Consider the following 24825-nt stretch of genomic DNA (forward strand, 5'->3'; position numbering starts at 1 on the left):
GTAGGAATTCCAGGCTGGGTCACCAAAGTCAAATCAATGAAAATAGTTATCAGCATATGAGACAGGACTGAAGATGAATCTGCAAGCAATGACAGATGGACTGGAGCTTGTGTAGAAGAAGGCAGCATAGGACAAAATAAGCAGGGCCGGTTGGTATTTTTGATCCATTTTCTGATTCTTGGTTTTGTTTTGTTGTTTTCATAGAACCTTTTTGTGACAGCAAGAGTCTTAGGGGGGGAAAAGATTTTAATGGTGACATGGGGGAAAGCAGCTCTTAGGCGCCAACAAACACGCCAAAGACAAGTCTGTTCTGTTTACCGTGCACTAATATTGACTAGTGTGTTACTGGTGCATCATGCAAAACCAGATATCTGATCTCTGCCCTGCCCGGCTTTGAAAAATTACCATTTTTTTATTATCAGACGTCCTTAGATAGCACATGACACACAGTCTTCACTCATGTCAGAGTCCAGACACTCACACAGCTTGACTGTCATATATTGAGCTGACAATGAAATATGGTGGCGTGCTCCATAAAACACACACACACACACACACACACACACACACACACAGTGAGGGGAGCATATTGGCAACTGGAACCCCAGGGATTCTGTGTGTGTGTGTGTGGTGGTGAGGCAATTTGTCACCTTGTGAGTGTGAGTTTTACCCTGACAGTAACACACAGAGTAAGTTCTCTGTGGATCCCTGGACAACCTATGGAGTCAGAGTGTGCTGGTGTATCCTAATAGCTTTACTGACCCGAGGCTGAAGGACGCCGCAGCACTCCCAACATAAATGAGCCTCTGGCTAATGGACACCTCTCCTCCTCCTTATCCTCCTGGGTTCAATCATTCATAATCTGCTCATATCATTTCCTCCTGATCCTTCCTGTCCTTTACTTTATCTCCTCAATCTCTCCATAATCTCCAACTCTTTAAAAAGTTCTACATAAGAGAAGACAGAGGACATGTACAACAGTTAAAGTGGGGTACTTGGAGTTTCCAAGAACACGCACGCAATCACTCCATGGACACGGCAGACTTTTCTCATTACCTGTGCACCTCACTGACATCAGCAGTGGAAAATGGAGATGTCACAGGTGACGTCTTCTTCAGAGATCCCTCAGCCAGCAGCAGCTTTGGGCGGTAAACTCGGACATCGTCCGGTAGCGCTTTCAGGCATCTGATCAGAGTTTAAACAGGTGTCGATCTGCTCGAACATCTGTATGATGGTTGCCAGAATAGTGGCTTACAGGGCTTTTGTGTGCTTGTTTAACCAGCAGATGAGCAGAAAGCTGCAGTCTGCATTTAGACAGAGTCCTGCTCTCAGAGTCATGACACGCGCCATTTAACTGGGTCTAAAAGCTTTTTCTTTGATTGATAAATTACTTTAATGTTCATCTACGGGGTCTATTGACCAGTCAATATATTTAAAGGGTTCTCTCTTACCTCTGCCTGACCTGACTTCACCTGAGCCAGTGGTGTCATGCACCTGTGTTTTCCTCTTCCTTCAGGTATTAAATTGTCCACAGGTCAGGGACGGTGCTCTCATGAATCAACTTTGATTACTGATCTGTTGTCCAAAAATAAAAAAAATCCAATGACAATAAAAGATGTAAGTCAATGAATCAGTTATTTTTAGCTGCGTAATTTAGTTTTGTTTCCATGTTCCTACCCTGCACCCAGACACCAGTTACTAGCCTCGTCATCAGTAGCCTCAATAAATCCATTTTAACCTTTTTACCTGTAGCTTTAGCTCTAAATATATTGATTGACAGGAGTGTTCCAAAGCGCAGTACCTTTGGAAAAGGTCACAAACCCAAAGGCTTTGGCTAATGCTAGGACGTGAAGATGAAGTACACAGTTCCCTTTAGAGTATATTAGGTGTCTGTTTTACACATGCTGTGTTGGTGCACCTGTGTGAATGGGCCTGCTAATGAGCTTCCATTACACTCTCAGTCATCACTTGGAAGAAAATCCCTACAGTCCTCTCCAGCGCCACCGTTATGATCCAGACACGTCAACATCAGGGAGAAATCTGCCATTTGTCTTCACAGCTTGTTAATTAATCCGGGATCAGGTGTAATTAACTCACCTCTCCTGTGTAAAACCTTCCTGAAAACATTAGGATGCAGTATGCAGGTGCGAAAAAAAACAGAGGCGGGATGTTTCTGGGGAGCTGCGACATTTCTGCAGCTTTAGACGCAAAGGTGATGTCGTGCAGTCGGGGCATCCGGTGCACATCCCCAGCAACCACCAGGAAACACAGCTGAAAGAAGTATGGAACTGAAAGCTTTCCTGGGTACTGTTCTGTCGTGAGGAGGCAAAATGGGAGGTTTGTGCTCTAATAAATATATTTTATTGGGGCTATGAAAGGTATAAAGCTGATTAAATGCTCGGGCTCCTTGAAAAAGACAAAGTTGAGCCATATTTAACATTTGGTAAGTGGTTCTGGTTTATCTGATCTAAGTTTCTGTGGTTTTACCTGCAGCTCTTTTGAAGTAAAATGCGTGAAATGGAAAATTGGATGTAGCCACAACAGTTCTCTTTGATTATAACCCAGATCCAAAGCAGAGATAAGCAACACAGTGACCTTGTTGAATCAAATTAAGTATAGGCCAAACCAGCCACAATTATCGTTCCAGACCCAGTGGGAAGTTGTGCTTAACAAAATTAGTTCTCAGGAAACTAACAATCATATTTTAAAATAAATCACTATCTGGCTGATCAATCTTTCATGAATGTTTCCAACCTCAGACCCCATAAAAAGATCTTTTACAAAAGAAAAAACGTGTTTGTATTTCCACCGTAAATGGTGTGACCTATTATTATTGACATTTATGTTCATGTTTTCATGTCATAGAATTTGAATCTCTATGTATTCCTCCACTTCATAGCTCAGACTTGACTCTACTGTTTCTGCTCCTCAGACCTAATTTACCACTTTCACATTTTTAAATTCACTAATTTCTAAATATGTTGGGGATTTTACAATATTTCTGTTTTGGCAACCAGGTGTTGCAGCCACATCATAGACACAGTACATGTTTGTATCTATAATCAGAATTTCTTGATCAGAAATGTTGTTCCTTTGTGGAAAAAGTAGCGCATCATCATAATATCGGGTGGAGGATTCTATTTGAATTCACTTGATATTAAATGATAGGCTGGTGTTCCATGATCTTGCAGTTTCTGAGGTTTGCCCGGCAACACCCGTTAATGCTAGGCTGTGCTGGACCTGTATTATCTGATTCTTTCACCAAAATACAAAAAACAGGTTATAGTGCTTACTTAAATCTCCTGAAAATGGACATTTAAGATCCACCCATACTTATGAAACAATCTAGAAGCTATAGTGTGGTGACAGCTGATGACTGTTGATAGAAAACAGTGGACCTTGCATTCAATTCACATTTCCTGCCTAGCATTGATCCGACTGTAATACTTCCATCGACCGCGGCTACGTGGCATTAGGCTCATCACGCGAGCCGCAGGAGCCTCTGTTGAAACAATTGATCAGCAGGTGCGAAATCTCTCTGCCTCACACGAGTCAAGGACGTTTTCGGGTGACTGAGGCAAACCGGGCGAGGGAGGGAGATTGCCATTCAGCAGGCGTCTGATGACTGTCAGTTCTCCTCCACTGCAGATGTGACGCAATCACAAGCGCCACTTTCTCTCCTCTCTGCCGCCTCCTCCTTGTTTCCTCTTTCCTTCATCTGTGTTTGCTTTTCCCATCTTTTCCACTCCTCTCTCTCTCTCTCTCTCTCTCTGTCCACTTTCCCCATTTTTCAGCTCTCGCCCCCTCTCTGTATCCCCCTGCTTTTTTCTCTCAATCGTCTCAGCAGAGATGAGTGGGTGGAATGAAGCACTGGGCCCTGGAGACTGTTGTGCCATCCGCTTTTCAGATGGGTTCAGCCTCCGTGTGTGTGTGTGTGTGTGTGTGTGCCTGTACATATATGTCAAGTATATATAATATAAGGCTGGCTTAGAAAATGTCAGCAGATTTTCTACGTGCACTTCTTGATGTTTTTTTCTCCTCTCTTCGTTCCTCCTCTCTCGCTCTCGCTCTCTGCCCTCCTGTATCCCTCGTGACTTGTCCTCTTATGCTCTTTTCCATGTCATCTCTGCTCTCTCTTTCAATCTGTCCATATCTTCTCACTCACCCTGCCTGTCGTCTCCACCCCTCCTCCTCTATGGACATATTTAGACCATTAAAGCCATCCTTTATTTGCGTGTGTGTGTGTGTGTGTGTGTGTGCGTGCGAGTGCAACTCTCTCTCTCTCACACACACTGTCTCTCTCTCTCTCTCACACACACACACAGACACAGAAACAGCCATACGGCTCCTGTAACTTCCACCACGGCTGCATGACATGGATCTGATGCTCAGCTCCAAAAAAATAAAAAAGACCCATTTGGATTTAAATGGTGGTGTTAGGAGTCAGTGGTTTTTGTTTGGTTTTTCCTCTTCTTTCCCAGTTCCCTGGGAGGCAGGGCTGAGCCACTGCTACCAGTTCGGCCTCACTCCCCTGCGCATTACCCACGTGTTGAAGCTTATTTTGAAAATGAAACTTTTTTATGGTCAGGTTTGTCTGAGTCTCCATTTTGGGTCCCGTTTCTGGCTTCCCCTCGCGTAACAGTTGGATGGAATCAACAGATTCTGTTCCACATCCACATTATTTGTCAAAGTGATTGGTTTGTACCTGTTGGTAATTGTTTGGCCCCCAAATGAAACACATTGGCTGAGCACTCAAGTCATTGTGTTTGTTTACTGAGGACAATGAAGTGTGATTACGTTTTTTTCTTCCACTCTTTAATGAGGAAAGTGGAGGGTCGTTTTTTCTTTTTTTTAAGTATTTTTAAGGAAACATTAAACCGTTTCAACATGTGGTTGTCACTCATCATTGCCACATCCAATAGAAACCACACCAGTCGACATTTAAACTGATCCCAACGCTTGAACATAAAATCAATTAATGCTGGAATACAAATGAGGCAGGAGCGAAATCTACCTCGTCTTATCACCCCTCACCTGACATGTTCGTCCTGAAGATAACACGCAGAGGTGCAGCCGCTGTAACACTCCGTCAGACAGCTTCGCTCCACCGTCTGTCTGTGCTTCCGTAATTGGACTGTTTTTCTGGCTGAGGGTCCCGTCAGAGCTGTGAGCCGGGCTAACGTTGGTCACCTAAGGTGGGCATGTGCCCTCTCATCCACCCATCCATCCCTCCATCAGGACCCTCGACGGGGTTCATGTATCACTTAGCCCCGCGCTGTCAGGCCTCCCCCACAAGCCACTTCTGTCTGGAAGATTAATGGCTGCTTTAAACGCACACTTAGAGGCTCTTAATAAGCGTGCGTGCACACTGTCTGGCCCACCACAGGAGAAAACGGATCCTCGGTGGTTCTGTGTATTTTTGTCATTTATTTCAGCTGCGATGCACGTGCAAAACAGAGCCCGCGGCAGGTGTAACGAGATAAACAAGGGCAGAAGAGGTAGGGTGGCGGTAAAAACAACGGTGACACATTAATGGTGACACGGCTCCAGACCCTATATCATTTATATCATTTAGTGCACGTTTTCTCTGCTCTGTGGTCCTCGCAAGAGCTTCACGCAGAGTGGAAAATCATTTCGCCTTATCCCAGTGAATGCAAACAGGTTTTCTGAAATCTGTTTAAACTGGGCTGGATCACGTTTGTAGCCAGAAGACCGACCGGGGCTTCAACAACTGCCTCCTCCAGGGAGGGAGGACACGGAGGCGAGCCTGAGCCTGCTGGGAGCTCTAATCCCTCCGGCATGTTCTGGTCTCGAAAAGAAGAGCTACTCAACATTTTATTTTACATATGATAGGTATAAAGGTGTGGGGAAACATAATACAAAGGAGTCTGTGGCGGTGAGGGTATAACAGGTGACTTTCAGGGACCTGGTCCCCCTGGAGGATGGTCATGAATAATAATGGCCTCTCTGTCAGTTAAGCAGTAATTACATAAATGAATGCTTATTAGCCACTTCCTGTCTTATGAGTGCATCCAATGACTTCATTAGATGTCCACGTTCACAGAGAGCGCCGCCATTTAATGGTTGAGTGAGGGTGTATTAAGTGTGTTGAGAATGCTTGGCGGATTTGCTGCCTCCTCTAAACCGTAATCTGTCCCCAGTAAGCGAGCGTTAATTACAGGGGCATAAATGAGCGCCATCATCCAGCCATCATCGTCGTCCTCCTCTCCTCCAACAAGCTGGATGGAAGCAACGCCGCTCGCCTGCGATTCAAACACCTTGATGAGCCATCTTGGAGTTCCCCGGAGATTGAACGTGGATATTGCTGCACAGCTCACTCCATGTTGTCCCAGCTGCCTAATCAAGTCTCTGGACAATATTTCTGCTCAAAACAAAGATGACAGAAGATTTGCGCCTGTCGCACAAATCTCAGAGAGAGAAGACGGATCCTTTTGTCACATATTTGTTTTTAGAGGGGTTGTTTTGCTTCTAAACTCTCCCTTTAAACGCTCGCTCCTTTGATTGAACTGAATGTTGCATTAACTGTCTAACTGATGTCAACATCCTGTCAGGGACATTGGAGATGCATTGATGATTATTTTCTTTCTGCTAGTGCATCTACTATTCTCCCCACAAGAGTCCCCGCACGCCCGAGAGCACAGACCCCCTCGACCCGCCACGCACCAGAAAAGACGACTGCTCCTGGGAGAGAATGAGGACCCACCCCGAGAGGAACCCCGCAGCACCCAAGCTGGCACATGCTGCCCGCACAATGGGAGGGGTGGTAGCACTAGAGAGCCCATGCATACATGCATAATCACACACCCATTCGCAACACACACGCTAGCCAAACACAAACACACACAGAGAAAAAGAAAGAGAGAATAAGAAGAAAAAAAATCCCAACCACAGCCAATCTGGTTTTAAATGGTCAGTCTGTGTGGGCACTCCGGAGCCCCACATCCCCCCATGAGGTGGGCACCCCGGCCCAGATGTTATTGTCCTCCCAGCAGGAGTTAGTCTGCCACCGCTCCAGGGTAGAAAGCTCCTCTGGGCGTCTCTTGCCCTACCCTGGGTGCTGACTTCTTCCTGTCTCGGAGGGAGTGGACAGGTGGGTCTTTAGTGTTCGCGTGTGCTCCTCGTGATTGTCCCATTTCCGAAGGGCATGTAAACATGTCACATTCAATTGTTGCAATTACCTGATTACTTCAAGTAATCTGATTGTTATCGGGTTCACTGAAGCTTTGCCCTTTCTGAGGCGTCAGAGGGCACAAGATCAGCGAGTTTGATTCCAGGAGCTCTTCCCTGTAAACACACACTGCTCAGTCGTGTTTTCTGCAGCCTCTTTTGATACAAAGGAAACTCATGGCGGGCCACATTTTAGGCAGAATAATCAAAGACCACCTGTTATCTCTCGCATCCAAATAAACCAGTCTCTCTTTGGAGACTCACAGGAGTTTGTCATCTGAACTACACCCTGTAGTTAATGTCAAAGATGCCTCACAATCTAGAATGCAGCATTTACAACGTGCAGCAGTGGTTTTCACCCTGACCTGCTGCGTGTGAGGAGTCAACCTGACAGCCCAAATGTGTTAGCGTGGCTGTTACTGATGAGTCTGAGACACCAAAGTTCAGACTGAGCTCGAGGCGCACCGTCTCATGCCGGCTGTCATCGGTCTGACAGCTTTTCACTCGCAGTGACAGTGAGGCAAAAGTGGCACAATGATATGTTTATTGAGAAGCTTTGGATAATAGAAAAGGTGCCGGTTGCTGTTGGAATGTCACAACCACTGACAAAAAACAAACCCAAAAATCAAAATGGACAGGAAAACTCTGATCTTAACACGCGCAGGCACGCGCGCTCCTCGTACAAATCTGGGAAAAGAACTCACAGCAATGCACAGGACAAGACGGTAATCACAGTTTCTACAAAGCTCGTTTTACATGGAAAAATGACCGTTGCACAGATGGGGGAGGGGATCTTCATAGGCACAGCAAAAGCAATAAGATGTTCATCTTAACAACGAGAAAGTTAGAATCCAAAATAAAAACGTTTTGCACATTTCTTATATCTTCGGGGGCCCAGTGAAGGAGTGTTTACGCTGGGTTGGAACGTTTTAGCAGCCCTGCAATGACTCAAGTGGAAGGTCGAACTGTTGCCAAAGAAAAAACAAGACCAGAGTAAGGACTCTGTTCATCTGGCTTCCCCCAATATACATCTTTATATTTCTCTTCCTATACATATACACATTTAGGTTTTACAGATTTTGGGACCAAAACATTTAATATAAATGTAATCCCAGAGCAGACAAAAGAATGGCTATTCAAACACCGTCAGTCTATACGTGCGAGCTCCACCTGTCAACATCAGAGGTGACGATGCTCTTAAATAATCAAACACGAGTAAACCACGCACAGACAACATCACGGACGGTTACTGGAGCAGTTCTTGTAGGGGTTGTTTTTTTCCTACATTTGCAATTCAAGAGTTCACTGTGTGACCCGCAGTACTGCAGGAGTAAGCTAAATATATAACAACTCACACTCCTGCACACCTTATTTTTTAGGAGGGGGGTGGGAGGTGCTCAATGGGTAAAGACAGTCAGTTTCCTCTGCTGGTTGCAGCTGGCCTGTGCGATCCACAACAGCTCCAGGGCAGGGTACATCCCACGGGGCAGCCTCTGAGCAGTTAGCTGGTGCGTTCAGTTGTTGGGGTTATTTTTTACGGAGGAGCCTCTGAGATCCACACAGTCAAGTGAGGAAGCACTGAAGCATTAACGGCTCGTTTCCAAGCAAAAGGACGAGATCTGCAGCGTCTCCCTGCCAATCGCCGTCCAGTCCCACACAAAAATTCATTTATGCAGCCGTTGAAGTCTATTTCATCCGCCTCGATACTAATCGCGTTGGGTTGATGATGGAGTTTTTATTTTGAGGATGAAATGTCCATCACAATGCTAAAGCTCCTCCTTTCACAGTACATTTATATATAATTCCAGTTTTGCTAGTGTGAACTTACAGATGAAGCTAAGATGGGTGTGTTTTTAGATATAGCAGAAGAAATTGTACAAAGGCCAGATGGGTTCATAGCATTTTGTGCGGGAGCTGGTACATACTGGCACCAGAACCAGTATGTTTCTGCAGTCCCTATGGATTTCAATTCAATAGCCACGAGATTGTGTGATAAAAACAGTGTGGTTCATTTTTTAATCTCATATTAGAGGGCAAATCTGGCCATTACTCCAAAATTCCATTCTATGATGATCAACTCACACTATCGATTTGTCAACTCAAACCATTAAGGTGACCTTTGACCTGCAATTCTCACACAGGCTACCCCGACAGCAGGCTGTAAATTATGGAGCCAGACATCAGGACCACTACAAATCAAAGTGAGAGATATGATTTGTCCTTCAGCTGTTTGGTAGCAATTGTGCGTGTTTAATGTCAGCTGTGTGAATAAATCAGGACAACAGGACCACCAACCATACAAATGCACTTGTCCCGTTTGAGAGGAGCTGACGCTTTGTCAGTTGCATCCTTCCTTCAAAGGGTCTAGACCCAGAATAAAAAAATACATTTAAAAAACCTATATTTAACTATTGCAAAATGGTGCACATCCACAATGTGTACATTAATACATGAGAACATATTTAGTTCCTGATATATGAGTAAATTGAAGTCCGAATCACCGTTTGTATTCTTTCCATATTCTAACATTCTCATATTTGTTCTAGCTGTGTGCTACACTCTCCATTAGCTACCACAGTGATAGTATTGCTTGATGTACAGCAGATAATGACCATCTCTGGATGCTCAGTGGCAGTTTTCAAAGTAGAAACACACACATGCAGACACAGAAGGACAGTTATGAAGGTTTAGCCCACACTATTTGATTTGAGATAAAACGTTTCATTTTACAGCTAAAGTTATTAATCACAGTGGAGATGGCATTAGGGCACAGTGTGCATGTGTGTGTGCGTGTGCATGTGTGCGCGCGTGAATGGCGTTTTGCAGAATTTAACAGATGTGTTTGTTTGCTGGGATTGTGGGAGTCTGTGCCTGGCTGTACTGACGCTGAATCCGCGCGCGTGTGTTAGCAAGCAGATGGAGTTTGAGTCTCACCAGTGGGGAAATCTCAATCCCACAATGCACTGGGAGTTGAGCCAAAGGAGAAAGTGGTGGTAGCAGCAGCAGCATCCACAATCGCAGCTTAAACGGGGGGAAAATAGTGCATTCACCCTCTCTTTTCCTTCCAATCCTCCCTTCAGTGCTGGGCATTGTTGTGCCATCCATCCAGCATGAATGGGTTCTACAGCATAAGCGAATTTTAATACTTAACACTCAAATGTATCACAGAGTAAAACTGATTAATACAGATCACAGAGGGAACCGGGGCTAGCTGTTTTGTAACCGCAGACAGCAGCAAACAGAACCGTTTGAAAATGCTGGTTTCAAAAACTGACAACGGCAACACTTTTCCCCAAAATATCTCGACACTCTACTGTGTGGGGATTATTCTGAATATAGACCGATGTTTTATGGGATCAGTCTCTCAAACCCACATTCCGTACCAGTGTCTTTCTTGACTGCATAAAGACAGTAGAAAAGACAGAATTATTGCACACTAACCAGCAGTTAGCGTGACAGTATCGCAGTTACCGCTGACAACACAAGACTGTACCAAAACAAAGTGCTCTTCAATCAAAGACTGGGACAATCTCTGAAATTTACACGCTGTCACGTTCCCTTTTCCTTGGGTGGAAAAATGTGCCTTGAAAAATAAGATCATCGCGTCTTCATGAATGTGTGCATGGATTAAGTCGGGAGAACCAAACCTAAATTTAGCTTTTTGTGTTCCAAATGCATGTCAGAAATGTTCAAGCTTTGTTGAAAGTGTCTGAAGAAATTTAGTTTTTTCGATTTACATTTGACATTTGTTTGGAACTAGAGGCCAATATAGGATTTTGCCCAAAAGCTAATGCATCGATTAATACCTATAATATGTATGTATGAGTAAGTGTTGCTCATAGTGCAAATAAAAAGGAAAATAGGAGATATGGCCTTTTCCATGTAGCCCTTCTTTGGCAAGAATTTATAAAATAAAAAGAGCCTCTCTAAATGCCCCTCACACTCCAGGGGTGGATTTTGGGATTTGATTTGACATTTTTCAACTTAAATCACGAAAACACCCCGATGTGAGGTATGTGTGGTGGGGGAAACACACAGAAAAGCCGGCTGACTGGTCCAAGCTTTCGCCCGGTTAGCCATTGTTTGGTTACATGCTACTGCAGACCAAGCAAATGGAGGCTGGTTTCCCACAGGCTGTGTTGCAGCTGAGGGTCATGGGTGGGTGGTGTTGTCATCTCCTTGTGTCCACTGGCCCAGTAGCCTCCCCCACACTCCCCCTCCAGAGCTGGTGACAGGGCAGCGTGCAACACTGGGGCAGCTCCCTCTTCTGGAGTCTAAACAGAGAAAAAACACAAGAAATACTTTACAAACAGCCACGAATCGAACTCAAAAATGCTGCAAATAGATGTTTAAAAGGAGTGACTGCAGTATGACAGGCTCCAAAAATGATCTGTGCAGCAGCCGTCATGTGTGTGTAAGTGTCTGTGAACGCTAATGCAGGGCTGATGTCACTGAAGGTTAGCGTCATTTAAAAAATAAAAAAACAGCTCTGTGTTTGTGTGCGTGTGTGTGTGTGTGTGTGCGTGTGTGTTGCTGCAGTTTAACAGTGATCTCAGTGTCAGCTGTGAAATCACAAGCAGGTTTCAGAGCAGAGGAAGAATCACATCCCGCAAGCATCAACATTATACTTGTTTGTGTGTGTGTGTGTGTGTATGTGTGTGTGAGAGAGAGAGAGAGAGAGCGAGAGAGAGATGAATTATTATTTACTCCTGGGCATTAAATTTCAGTATGAACAACAACTTGCTCCAGTTTTATGATGCTGTTTGTAGTTGTTCGATTTCTACACACACGGAGCAGGAAAGGGGTTTCATCACTTCCTGGAACAATTTTTGTGAGAAGAAAAAAAAAAACTTATTTCATTGTCTTTTCACTTTGATTCAGCTTGTGAAAAAAAAGCTGGCTATTTTTCTTAATTAAAATCTACAGTCTGATCTTCTCAAAACCTTTTACAACCATTTACAACCTAATGAGATTGCGTAACCTGAGCGGCACTGCGGCAAAATCTTTTTGTTTTCACTCATTATTTTTTTAAATTAGTAATTTCAATAATTCAAAGTCAAGGAGATTAATGTTTGTTATGTGCCAATAATCTTTTAAAAATGAATAAAAAAGTGATCAATATTATGGTTTTGTTGATATTAAATCATTAGGAAATAAAGCCATTATGTACTGAGCAATATTAGCAGGTTTCTAAACCTAATTAAAGCAATATTTCCAGTTCCATCATCAACAAGCCAAACTTTAGGAATATTTGATGGAGGCAGAGGAGCTGAACAACATTCTGATTAAAAAACATGAACTAAAGATAGAGAGCAAAGACGTTTGGGTTTTGAAGCAACAAGACAAAAATGACAATCTTAGATGTGAGCGGGGGCGCCTGAACGCCTCGTACGAGCAGGAAAAATTACAGGCACACCGGCAGGAGGAATATCACAGCCTCCAAATCTGGAATCACACCAAAACAGCTGGAGTTCAGCTTTGAAGAAGTGAGGCTTTTTCTGAGGACTCTATGAAGAGGGGACGACAATGGGGAGGAGACAGAGTAAAGAACCATCAGGTAATGTCAGAGGAAGAGGACAAACTCAAGCTAGATGTCTGAAAAAAGACAAAGAACCACTTCAAGCCCTGTTAAAAGAGAAACTCCAAACAAGATTGATGTCATTGATGCCACTGGGCTCCACTCTATTGGGGGGGGGTCTTGCCTTTGTCTCCATAGGGATCAATACTGGCATTAAAATGAACTGGACCAGACAGTGGACATTTCTTGCCCAATAGAAACATCTGTGTGACCTTTGAACTCCTGTATCCTGAATCTACAGGACCAACCAGATGTTCTTCTCATGGTATACACCAGATTCATTATTCAGAGGACCGCCAGTGCCCCGTCCACCTGACCTCTGCTGGGATTGTTTGTGCAGGGAACATAACAGCAGTGGACAGTCGACAGCTGCCAGTGAAAATAAAGTTGACTGACCGTGGCACGGCATTTAATGCTGACTCGCACGGGCCTGGCCCACATTTAGGGACCGGAGCTCCGCAGTGGGGATGCCTCGAAGTGGTGCCATAGATGAGCGGTCTCTAGGTGTGTTGGTGATATTCCAAAGTGGATAAGCAGCTGGTTCCAGACAAGCATTTCATGCCACGGGAGCTTCGGCAGCATCCTTTGTTTAACTGTCAGCCGCTGTCAGAGCTCCAAGGACACCGGGACGGTGATAGACACTGACTCCATTACCACTGAGCCAGACAACGCTGCTTGTGACCAAACGTGTCATATAGGTTTTGAAACACTTGAAAGTTGTTGCCTCGGGTCAACTGCTCGTGCATCATTTTAATGCTCAAACACACACAAACGTCTCACTTCATTAGCTCATGAGGACATTAACAGCAGCCTGCGGCCAACACTTGGAGCCATGAAAGAAATGTTTGAAAATAAAAGCCTCCCTTTATTTTAATAGGACTTCCATTTTCAGAGATGCGACTGGTGTTTGTTCTCATTATAAAATCCAACTTAATGTGCTCCGTGCTGAGTTTTATGCATTTTCACTGGAAAATCTTTGATGAGATTTCTCCATTACAACATGATCACTTACTTGTTCTCTATGATATATTTAAACGACATCCTATTTATGCTAAACAAAATGGTAAAAAAATTGGAAAAATAGTTCGGAGCAGTCTTACCCTGAAAAGCAGGTGAGCAATTATGCTCAGTGGCAGCCAGAGGGGTGTCCATAGGTGGCGATATAGAGCTGTATCCACCATGCCAGGATCCACGGCACATGAGCTCACCGAGAACCCTCCCCCCTGCAGTTCCTGGTGAAGGTAGGAACTGAATAACACCTGGGCCAGCTTGCTGTTGCAATAGGCTGCATGGGCTGAATAATACTGGCTGCACACAATGATTGAGAACAAAGACAAAAAGCATGGTTAGAATGATTTTGATTTAGAACCTATAATCTCTTCAGGCTCAAATTCAGGCCATATTTTACAATTTGAAGGTGCTCTACACTGGGAATCTGCAGCAATCGCTTTTCTTTGACAAGAGCCACCGGTGCAGCATGTCGGTGCGACATGAATGTAACTGAATTGTAGTCAACAGTTGCCTCAATAACGCTGCAAGGAAATTAGAATCACGTTGGTAAAGCCAGTGCAGAGGAAGCATAGACGACGTGGTGGGATGAAACATTGCAGTACTGGCTCCAGTGAACACCTTATTACCTCAGACTATCTGATATGCTTGTGAATGCTGAGGTGTATGTGTGAACATACCAGATATTGAGGTTGTTTAGTCTAATCTCGCCAATGCGGTGGGCAGAGGAGGACACATTGACCACACGGGAGAAGAAACCACATTTCCCACAATCCTTCAGAATGTCCAGAAGCAGCCACGTCAGCAGGAAGTGGCCCAGGTAGTTCACGCCAAAATGCTGCTCAAATCCATCCACAGTACGGCCCTCGGGAACCAGCATGACACCCGCTTCACAGACAAAAGTACACAATGGAGGGCAGTGAATTTTAAACAGGAAGAATATTAACTTTATGAACAGTAACATCAACACGGATACAGAGGTATATAGACGCTTCAGTCAACCTGATAGGAATAGGATTTCTGGAAACCTGCACATTTAAATTGATGCAAAAGTTCTCTTGGGCACATAGATTTTTCCTTTGATACGATCATTTTTATTCATTGTTGTATAACGTTGTACTATGGGGATCAGTTACTGAGTACAAAAAAGAATCTATTGCTCAGATTGGAAGGACAGAAATCAGGATGCTCTCCAGGTTACATTTCTGACCTTGAATACAGGCTGTGTTGGTCCACACTTTGTCTGTCTTTGACTACAGGTGGGAAAACACAACAAATGGGGACCCGAAGCTATCTGAGAAACTCTGTCTGAGGAAATCGGGTCAGCGGACACATTGTTTCTGAAAGCCTGTTGTTGACTTTCATTTGCTGTTTTATTTTGACTAAATGCATTAAAGCATACGTCAGCTATTCCTTCTCTTTCCATTAGAAAGGATACTGGATTTCAAAAAGCTGATAAAAGGCAAGAAAAATTAATGAATACATGGGAGCACTGCAATAAGTATATGCAGCGTTGTCAGACAGAATGAGACAAATATATTGTACATATCTTGGTAATCACTACCGTACATCATGCAATGCTGGTTTCATACCCTCTTTTGGAGTATAAATGTATATTTAATGTTAAAATGTTGAACAAAAGGCAACACAGCCGTCCTCCCTCAATAACACCCTGCAAAACACATTACTGATGTCCTGTGATGAGTAGAAATGCTCAACCCAAACAACATAACGGTGTGTTTATCATCAACAGTGTGGCACATAATCACCCCTCCTCCTCTATCTTCATAGTGGAAAGCCCACTTTCAGGATCCCTCGGTTCACCCTCTCTCCAGCTAACACGGACGCGGCTTTGAATGAAAAATGTAAATCTCTGATCAAATCAAATCTGCACTCATTAAGATAGAGTAAGCGCCAGTTTCCCCGTTTATCCAACGTCCATTTCTCGCGTCTTGGCCCGAGGAAGTCTCCTTTGCTTGGTGCTGGCCTCACTCCTGCGGTCTCTGAACAGCAGGTGTTGAAATGTGTCTCCCACTTAAACTCCGAAAAGCATTTCTGTGGGCTCTAATCTGAGATGCTGTCAACTGGCGGTTTCTGAAGCCGGTAATACTATTATACTGTCATCCGCAGCAGAGGATGACAGTATAATAGTTTCACTTTCCTTGGGCGGTCTCCACAAGAGCCCGTTTCGTCAGTGCATCTGCACTTTTAGAATATATTAAAAGACCGACTGACCTTTCTAAAGTAATAAGAGACTCTATTTACTGTAACTGTAACTGTCATCACATGGATTTGTGCAGCAGTCATGAGACTAAATACTAAAAACCACCAATAAAGGGCAAAAACTCTCCTCTCAGCAAATAATGAATGATTCCTCCACAGCACACCGTCCACACGGGCACCAGCGTGACAACTCCACCTACCATTATTGACCAGGATGTTTAGTGGCAGTTTCCGCTCCTTGAAGCTCGCAACAAAGTCCCGGATGGACTGCAGAGAAGCCAGGTCCAGCTTCATGAACTCCACTGGAATGGGCACACACAGAAGCGCACACATCACTACTATTGTAAACAGATTATTTCTTCTTATTTCAAGTTATCAAAGAATATCTTGAGTTGTTCTTAGGTGACAATAACGCCAATACCACGCTGTAATCGCCTCCTGCACTTTACATCAAAGCTAATATTTCCATAGGAGAACATCAAAGCTTAACACAGATCTTATCGACTCTTGTGAACGATTTGACACCGCATGAAAAAAAAAAATCCAAGCCAATATCATCAGATTATAGAGGTTTTAATGTGAGTGCATGTGTGCACCTACATATACACACATTCACATGCTGTGATGCAGCACAATAGAACACCAGGTCACAATTTGCACAATTACTAACAGGTTACATTTAGGCCAATATGGAGAAAGTTCAGTAATTAAAACCAGAAGGAAGTTTTCAGAAGGACTAAACAAATTTTGAGTAAAGCTTTTGGAAAAGAGTATGTTGACACATGAATTGTTTTATAAAATTCCTATAGATTGGACAAAAAAAATTAAAAGGAAGCCATATTATTTTACTGGATAAGTCTAGCTCAGTGCTGCAATGCTTTAAATTGTAAGGGACTGTCATTTTACCAAGCTTCCCAACACAAACAGACCTCTACAACTCCACAGCCTACTTGCTATGTGCAGCTCTAACAAGTTCAGGTGTTTTTGTGCAGGTGCAGGACAGCAAACAAGGGAATGTGGAGGCATTAAAACCTCAAGATGAAATTATAAAGCTGTGCAAAGCGAGTCGTCTTTATCGAAGATCACGGAACGAGAGAAGCCGAGAACCTGCGAATCTTGATCGTCGCAAACCCTCGGCTACGACATTTTACTGTTAGAATACATTTGTGAAAAATATCTGAAACATAAATAAATAATCAAGTCACACACTTACAGTATAAAAATGGTCATAGCTTTTCTGGTAACCACACAAAAGGTCAAATAGAAGCAAGAAAAGCTGAATGAGGAGGGATGGTGGTTGGTGAAGGTGAAAAGACCACTGTGGCAGACAAGAGAGCAGCCATCCCTGATGATGGTCTGATCCTTATCTAAAGCCGTGTCACTCACTTCCTGCCATGTGTGTGTGTGTGTGTGGGGGGGGGGGGGGGGGGGGGGGGGAGACAGCAGGGAAAAAGAGAAAAGAAAAGTCAAAAGCTGAGAACAAGTGGAGCTATCAGAAGATCCAGGATCTCGGAGAGAGAAGAATAATAGCGGGAAAGCCCACTGGGAGTGACGCGTTATCGATCCGGCATGGTCCAGCTGCTGCAAGCCCTCAGCCAAAACCCCAGGATATTTTCTAAAGCTCATCCTTTTTATCGCCACAGTCATACACACCATTTTTTTCTTGCTTGCCGAGGTGTTGATGGGAAATACCTTCAAATACCTGCTAGTCAAATGGATTTCACACTGAAAATATGCACAACAAAAACTGATGAAGTGGCACAAACACCTGAATCAACTTAGTGAACTGGAGGTCATGTTCCAATTTTATCTAACCAATCTTATCTGCACCTTTTCCGCTGCTGTCTTTACAATACTGAGGCCTGATACCCACTTATAGTCCGGGAATACTGCCAGACCTTTTTTATTAGTTGATGGACGACATTCACACTTGTAGTGTCGTAGGACACAGGACAGTTTCCTGAGGGAAGCCGTTGTGATATGGCAGTATCCCTGGCAAGTGACATATCAGCAAAACAAACATGGCGGTGGCAAAGCGAGCTTCATATATTTGAAGCGAGGAGGAAACTGAGCTTTGTCTTTGTTTTGTTTGTTTTTTTACAAAGAAAGACATAATTCAATGTTTGGATGGGGAAAAAGCATTGAAATGCTGACCTATTTAAGTCAGCGGTGAAAAGGCAGCGACACGGTTGTCGCTGCCTTTTCAGCGTAGCTATAAATAGCTTAAATTAGCCATATTTGAGACGCGATATTAACATTTAAAAGTGCCAACCCCGCAAGAAGCCGTGTGGTCTCATTTTGAGGGATGTGACAATTTGTATTGTAGGAAATAAACACCCCGAGCGCCATGCTCAACTCCTCCCACACGCCTGCTCCGGTGAGCCCCAGCCCGGCAGAACCTTCACTGGCTGCCGGTTAAACAATGCATCCATTTTTTAATCCTGCTCCCGCCCTGCACCATCCGTCCCCTCCCTACCCACAAACCCTCCCGCATGATGAAGAATCGCTTCCTCCTTAATAACTACAATTTTGTGTCAAATATTTTGGGAATTTTGTTCTCTTCACCAAAAAGATGTCTCTGTTTCCATCAGTATACATGCCCCTGCTATAGGGATAGGACTTTTAGTGAGTAGAGAAGGGAAAATAATGGTGGCCGATAGAATTAATTAGTATTTAAGAAAGAAAAGAAAAACACTATAATGATCGTGCAACTATCTGGGCTCCTGATATGTGGCTACATGGAGTTACATTACAGCAGTTACTCCTGTGAGTGTATTAGGAGCCATCTCCCCTCCTTCACAACAGACAAATGTGCAAACACCGGGAAGGATGCCAAAGGGCGTTACAAAAGAGACATTTAAAGCTCCCGTCTTACATATTAATAAGCATTTATTACCGTCTAACTAGCACACACACATTCGGTGCACAAGTGTCTGGCTACAGACAGCCCCCTGTCCCCTATGCCCCAGCGCTTGCCAATTACAAAAGTAGTAATCAATTCCACCGTGTTCCCGTCCAGAGAAATGGACTTCAATGACACAAGACGACTCTGTACCTGGCAGCCACTTGAACACAGGCAGGGCGGCGGCCAGCCAGCTTTCAGAGCCTCCAATAAAAGGCAAATAATGGAACTCGCCTCTCTCTAGGCAGCAGGTGCTGAACGGCTGAGAACTTAAGACATTCTTAGATACACCATTATGGCAGGCTTGCTGTTGCCTGCCAATTCTTATTATTTTGGGGGGCAATTAAACCCCAATTCCTTTTTTTAGTAGTCTTGTGATTTGAAAAATGCTTTTAAAAAAACTTACAACTGAAAGGTGGTTTGATGTTAGCGTTCACTCCTAATGCTGCAAAGTAATATGTGAAGTAAATAAAGCAAAAAAATTAAAAAAAAACCTTCATTTCTTGAGATAACTAACTCACTTTCAATTTCAGGAAAAGCTCATTTTCAATATGGATGAAGGAAAACTCCAATCAAAAAAATGTAATTATGGCAAAGCCGAATACAAAACATTCTGTGGGTACATGCAGACAAAATTACCGAGGCAAAGATGCAGCAGGACAAAACCAATATCTTCTCCTGGGTCCTGGGCAGATTCCAATTTTGGTGTTTGGGTGCTCGCTACAGAATGAATAACTTTAGTGTCGTTTTATGTACGAGTATGTGGTCGAATTTATGGTGCTGTGAAGGTCGCCCGAATCAATTTCTCAAAATAGGAGTAAGCAAAGAGGCGCACAGCATTATAACAAATCTCTCTGCTGCCATTATTTGTCTCTTCTTATCTCTGTCACCCATTCATTACCTCCATTTTCGCTCCGACGTACCGTTCTTGTACCGCGCTGTATTAGTTCATTTGTCATTTCCACTTCGTCTCCTCCTCTTCTGTGATGGTTTTTGACTTATTTCTCGCTGTTGAGTTCTCAGAGTTCTTCCCTGTTTTTCCAACAACAGGTCTGATATTATAAACCCAGAATGGGAGCCTGGGGGGGCACGCTGCTGCATCTCTGCCCTTTACATTCAAACACTGGCACATGTAGAGCTGCGTATGTATGCATAGATGAAGCGGGGGTTCCAAGAGCTGGTCGTAATCTTACCTTTGGCCTGTCTGTGCTCTCTGAGGATCCTTTTGACGGCTGCTGGACCCTCCTGCTCATCCCTCCCACCTGACAGATGAAGAAGAGACACAGTAAGATGCATCCGGACTTCCTCCAACTTAGTACAGGCAAATAATTTATTGTCATTTGGGATGTGAAGAATCATCAATGGACAAAACATTAATTAACATTAAATGCCTCCCAATTCTCAAATGTGCCGGACAGTGATGTCGTCTACATGCCGTGCACTCTCAGTCAGCCTCTGCACACACACACAGATGGATTATGACACATGGATTTTTCTTTCAAGGGCACAGCATCATTTCCTGATGTACTGCGGTTCGGTCTGGCTGGAGGGCGTGGCTCAGATGGGTGATGTGTCAAAGGGGGTCAAAGGTCAAGTATATTTTTTATTGTGCCCAAAGGCATGGGTAATTTTCTGGAGATGGTAGCACGCCCTGTACATTTCTGTGTGGCATGTTTGGCCTGATGGTTGAGGTGGAGGAGGAGGTTTGTGTCCTGCACCAGCTGAACCACATTAGTTTCCTTGCTTTGGCTAAGACCAAGAACTTTCATTCGGGAAGCTTTTACAATTCCGTTTCAGAGACTCAAAATATGAACTTTCACACACACACGGTCACATACTCCACCTGAAATATGCATCCACTCCAGTATCAGAGTCACTTAGCTATAAATATTCTAAATTTATGAATTATATTAACAGGTCAGAGTAACAGTAATCAAGAGTGCTGTGTGTTCAGCTTTGAAGCACAAATGAAGGCACTTAAATAAACTACATTTGCGTGGGTGTGTCAAAGGTAGATGTTGCTTTTACAATGTGGCTTTAAGAAAGAAAACAAAGACGTAAAGTGTAAATAATGACAGAAAATCTTCCTTCACCTCAACAATCTTCTAAAACAGGAAATGAACTGAATACAGATAGAGTATGAAATACCATGAAATAATCATTTGGTTAGGTGATTAAAACCTTATTAATCTCCCATCATGTGGTCTCATTGCATGCTGTCTATGTGTGCTTAGAACACCACCAATCAACTACAAGATGGAAAAATCTGAAAGTAAAAACAGGTTAGCTGAAATGGCCACGGCCGCACAAGTAGCCATTTTTCTGCAGTAATTGAGGAGGTACCAAAGACTGATGAGGCCCCACGTGTCAGGATGATAAATATCGCTGCATATCGTGAGCTGACGCCATCGTGTTTAAATTTTAATGGCAAACGCCCACGGGTTGTTTTTTGGTTGTGTGTGTGTGTGTGTGGGGGGGGGGGGTAACAGGATTTTAGAAACGGTTTCAGAAACAGTTTCCATTTCGAACGAGATTGGTTGGCTGTGTGGGAAAATATGTATTTATTTTTAAAAATAAAATCAATGTACATACTTGTCATTAGATCATATTTAATAGAACAACTTTCAGGCCAAGCAGGAGCGTTTGAAGGTCTCCGTTTCCTGCCTGTCCCGGTGCATGACTTGATAACGTACCTATGATAACATGCGCGCCCAGTCCGACCATGAGCCGGACTACCTCATATCCGATTCCCCTGGCTCCACCTGTCACTATGACAACCTTGCCGTCTTGTCTGGGCATCACTGGCGGAGTCAGGAGGGGACACAGAGATATCAGCAACAGTGTCATTTGATAAGGAAGCGGCTTCAGGAGGAGCTGCTATTTCAGGACAACACATTCAGTTTGATCTGCGGATGGTTTCCAAAAGCCCACACTGATTTTATCTGGGTCTTAAAAAGTCTGCGATAAAGTACAAAATGTTTTCATCTTTTTCAAACTAAAGCGAGTATTTTCCCCTTAGGACAGTAAAACATTTACTGGATAAATTACGTCATTTAATCTCCAAAGCAGTGATACGCATGGGTGTGTGTTCCATTTTTGGTTATATATTAAATCATGGATGTATAGTATAATATAGTTGAATAGGAATGGTTTTGTTTTTTATATATATATTCATATCACATCAGAACTAAAGTTAATGCAGGCTACATTAAACACTTTAGCCTACTTTGTGATGCATGTTTAAAGTATTGACCTAATGTCAATTAAATCATGTTACAAACTCATTAAAGAAGGGATAACGGGGTGTTTTATGAGTATGTCCAAGTAATTTTATCTCTGAAAATGTAGATTATACAGAATTAGATTGCAAAAAGAGTACAAAGTTGTGTTTTCAACGTGGCTTCCAAACCCTATCATGAAAAGGGGAAATTTAAAGCTGCACCACTTAATATAATAAGCTGAAAATTAAAAAGCAATTATCCGAGAAGAAGGGGAATCGTTTATAGCTTTTTTGTTACATTCGGCAATATTTGTAGACGAGACAGTGATTCATTTTAATCATAATTAAAGGTCATCATCGGTAGCTAATGTTAACGTAACGTCAACTGTTACGATGGGTGCTACGAGGGAGAAGGTTCGTTGTACTGGTTTAACATATTTACAATATTCACGAAATTAATATAACAAGCTATTCTCTTTGCAGAAAGGGCTAAATTCGATCTTACAAGACACCCAACTCAACTGTGTTGGACTGACCTGGCAACCTGAATGATTTGCTAAACAGCTGAGTCAACAACACCTTAAATCCCAGCAGGTAAAGCTTCAGAGCGGGTACCAGGTGGACTCGAACAAACGACAGCATTTCTACCGGGTTGAGAGCAGAGGCAGAGGGGTAACAGTGCAACGGGGTAACAGTGCAGAGGGGCAGCTGGGGCAGCTCCTGGAGCTCCGGGCTAGTTCCGGTTAATGGGGGCGCGTTCCAATATGAAGCCGGTCTCGTCCTCGTTTCCTTCCTCGTGACACTTGTGCTTCAACAGTTGAGAGTATTTGTTGTCTTTGTATTTGTATCATTTCTTTACTTGTCTAGAACTCACCGACAAACCGCCCAGACAAAAAGTGAATTCCGTGCAGCAATCCATCACTTCAGTGCAAGTGGGATTAGTGTGTAATGGAGGGTAGGAGACGTGTGGCTGCTCTTTGGGTGCCTGATGTTCTATGAGATCGTTCTTTTGTAGATTCAGCATTTCGTTCCCTTCAGCGCGCCAACTGGCTCAATAACTGTTGCCTGACAGGCTTCAAAAATTGGAGGATTACACATGGTTAACATCAAATTTCCAAGGATAAGTGGACTTTGAGGCTATGCTTCCAGATAGTATGGCTCCTGTCTGCACCTCTGCAGCTTCCATTTGGCTGACTGCTAGCTTTCCTCCACTGGGACTCCAAGTTCATCACACCAGTCTACTCCTATTAGAGGCTGCTCATGCTGCTGTTATAATTAGTCAAACAGAATGTCAGCTGTGAAAACCACTTGTCTCCGTGATCTGCTGATTTAATCAACAGTTTCCTTCAGACCCCTATATAGAATTTGCAGAATTATAGTAGCAGGTCCAATCAAAAGCACTGGATGTTTCCATATGTGCCTTGATTTAGTTAACTTCAACAGGGTCTGGATATTTCACGCGTCCTCTAAGTATTTATGAAGATGTAGCAACAGTTATGGTCTGATTTTACTGATTTTATCAAAAACATCTACAGAGTCTTTTTTTTCTTCCCGCAAAGAAACACATTGCTTTACCTCAGCCTCTGACCTCATCCCCATAATCTAATATGTCTAAATGTTTTGTCTGTTTTAAACCCTCAGCCTGCAAATGGTTTCAGTCTGAAAGCACTCACACAAATGAGTCCAGGGTGTGTAACGATGACTGTTCAATTACCAGAACGTGTCAGGAAGAGCAGCACTCAACCTGTTCATCCTTTATGCATCATTTTTATTATTAATATTTAGTTTCTTGGGGGAAGCAAACACAAAAGGACACCTGCAGCCCTGACTCACCTTCACGTAGCGCCTGTGATAAAGTCAGTAAATGGAAGCAACCTGGAAAATACCCGTAATTCAACGAGATGCAACGGTTGACTGATGTTGTGCATTGACTTCCGATTCAGACCGTTCAGCTCGCAGACATCGTGGACCCACACCGCCATTAGTCATCCTGGGTGTGTGAAATTAACAGAAGACTGCATCTATAGGTTTATATTTAAACTGCTATCAAAATCAATGTATCTGACTTGTGACCACTTGTGCTAGGAAACGATACAAAATGCTAAATATACAATGCAGCTTCTTGGATAATCAGCTGGTGGAGTTTTTCTGTTCTTAATCTTTTTATGATAAGATCTGTACATTAATCATCCTCGTATGTGACAGGAAACCCATCAACTGGGTTTAATGGATTAATGATACTTGATTCTTTTTAATTTTCAGGTCTCAGAGATCGCAGCTTTGTGTTTTTGCTTCTTTATTTGATTACTTTGAGTGAGGATCCCCACCCAGCGCTATTTCAAGGCCACTATAGGAAGTATGATGTACAGTAGAGCTGCAGCCTACCGCTGTGCTAGATTGTCCTAACCGGAGAGCTGAATTGTTGGTAGCACGTGAAGTAGGCTGAGAATACTCTCCAAGTTCACTCATTGGAACTAAATTACAATCATCAGGCTTAAAGATGGGTCTGGGCCAGTCACAATCACTTCCCCTTCACCCACTCTGGCAGTGAAATCGTTAGTTTGAGTTTGTGTCTTACCCTCTGCACAATAGTTGAGGTCATCCTGTAATAGCAGCACTGACAAGATGTTGGCCCGCGTTATTACCGTCTGCTCGCGGGGCGGGTGAATAGGCAGTGGCACGTAAAGAGGCCACGTCATTCTGATG

At 43.5% G+C, this 24825-nt stretch overlaps 1 protein-coding gene across 4 annotated transcripts; it reads right to left on the minus strand.

The window, feature by feature from the left end:
• Positions 1-7715: 7715 nt before the first annotated feature.
• Positions 7716-23127, minus strand: LOC130529683 (dehydrogenase/reductase SDR family member on chromosome X-like). Of its 4 annotated transcripts, none has more exons than XM_057040149.1 (7): positions 22656-22924; positions 21593-21700; positions 20093-20161; positions 16198-16299; positions 14455-14662; positions 13867-14074; positions 7716-11462 (listed from the first exon to the last, which is right to left on the minus strand). In XM_057040149.1, exons 1-7 carry the CDS (start codon positions 22759-22761, stop codon positions 11283-11285), a joined length of 981 nt encoding a protein of 326 aa, XP_056896129.1. In that variant the 5' UTR covers positions 22762-22924; the 3' UTR covers positions 7716-11282. The 4 variants fall into 4 exon arrangements, with proteins under 4 accessions (XP_056896129.1, XP_056896147.1, XP_056896139.1 ...); XM_057040167.1 differs by having other exon boundaries at positions 22699-22858; XM_057040159.1 differs by lacking the exon at positions 16198-16299 and having other exon boundaries at positions 22656-23127.
• Positions 23128-24825: the final 1698 nt, after the last annotated feature.

Source organism: Takifugu flavidus, chromosome 1 (assembly GCF_003711565.1).
Source record: "Takifugu flavidus isolate HTHZ2018 chromosome 1, ASM371156v2, whole genome shotgun sequence".
NCBI lineage: Eukaryota > Metazoa > Chordata > Actinopteri > Tetraodontiformes > Tetraodontidae > Takifugu > Takifugu flavidus.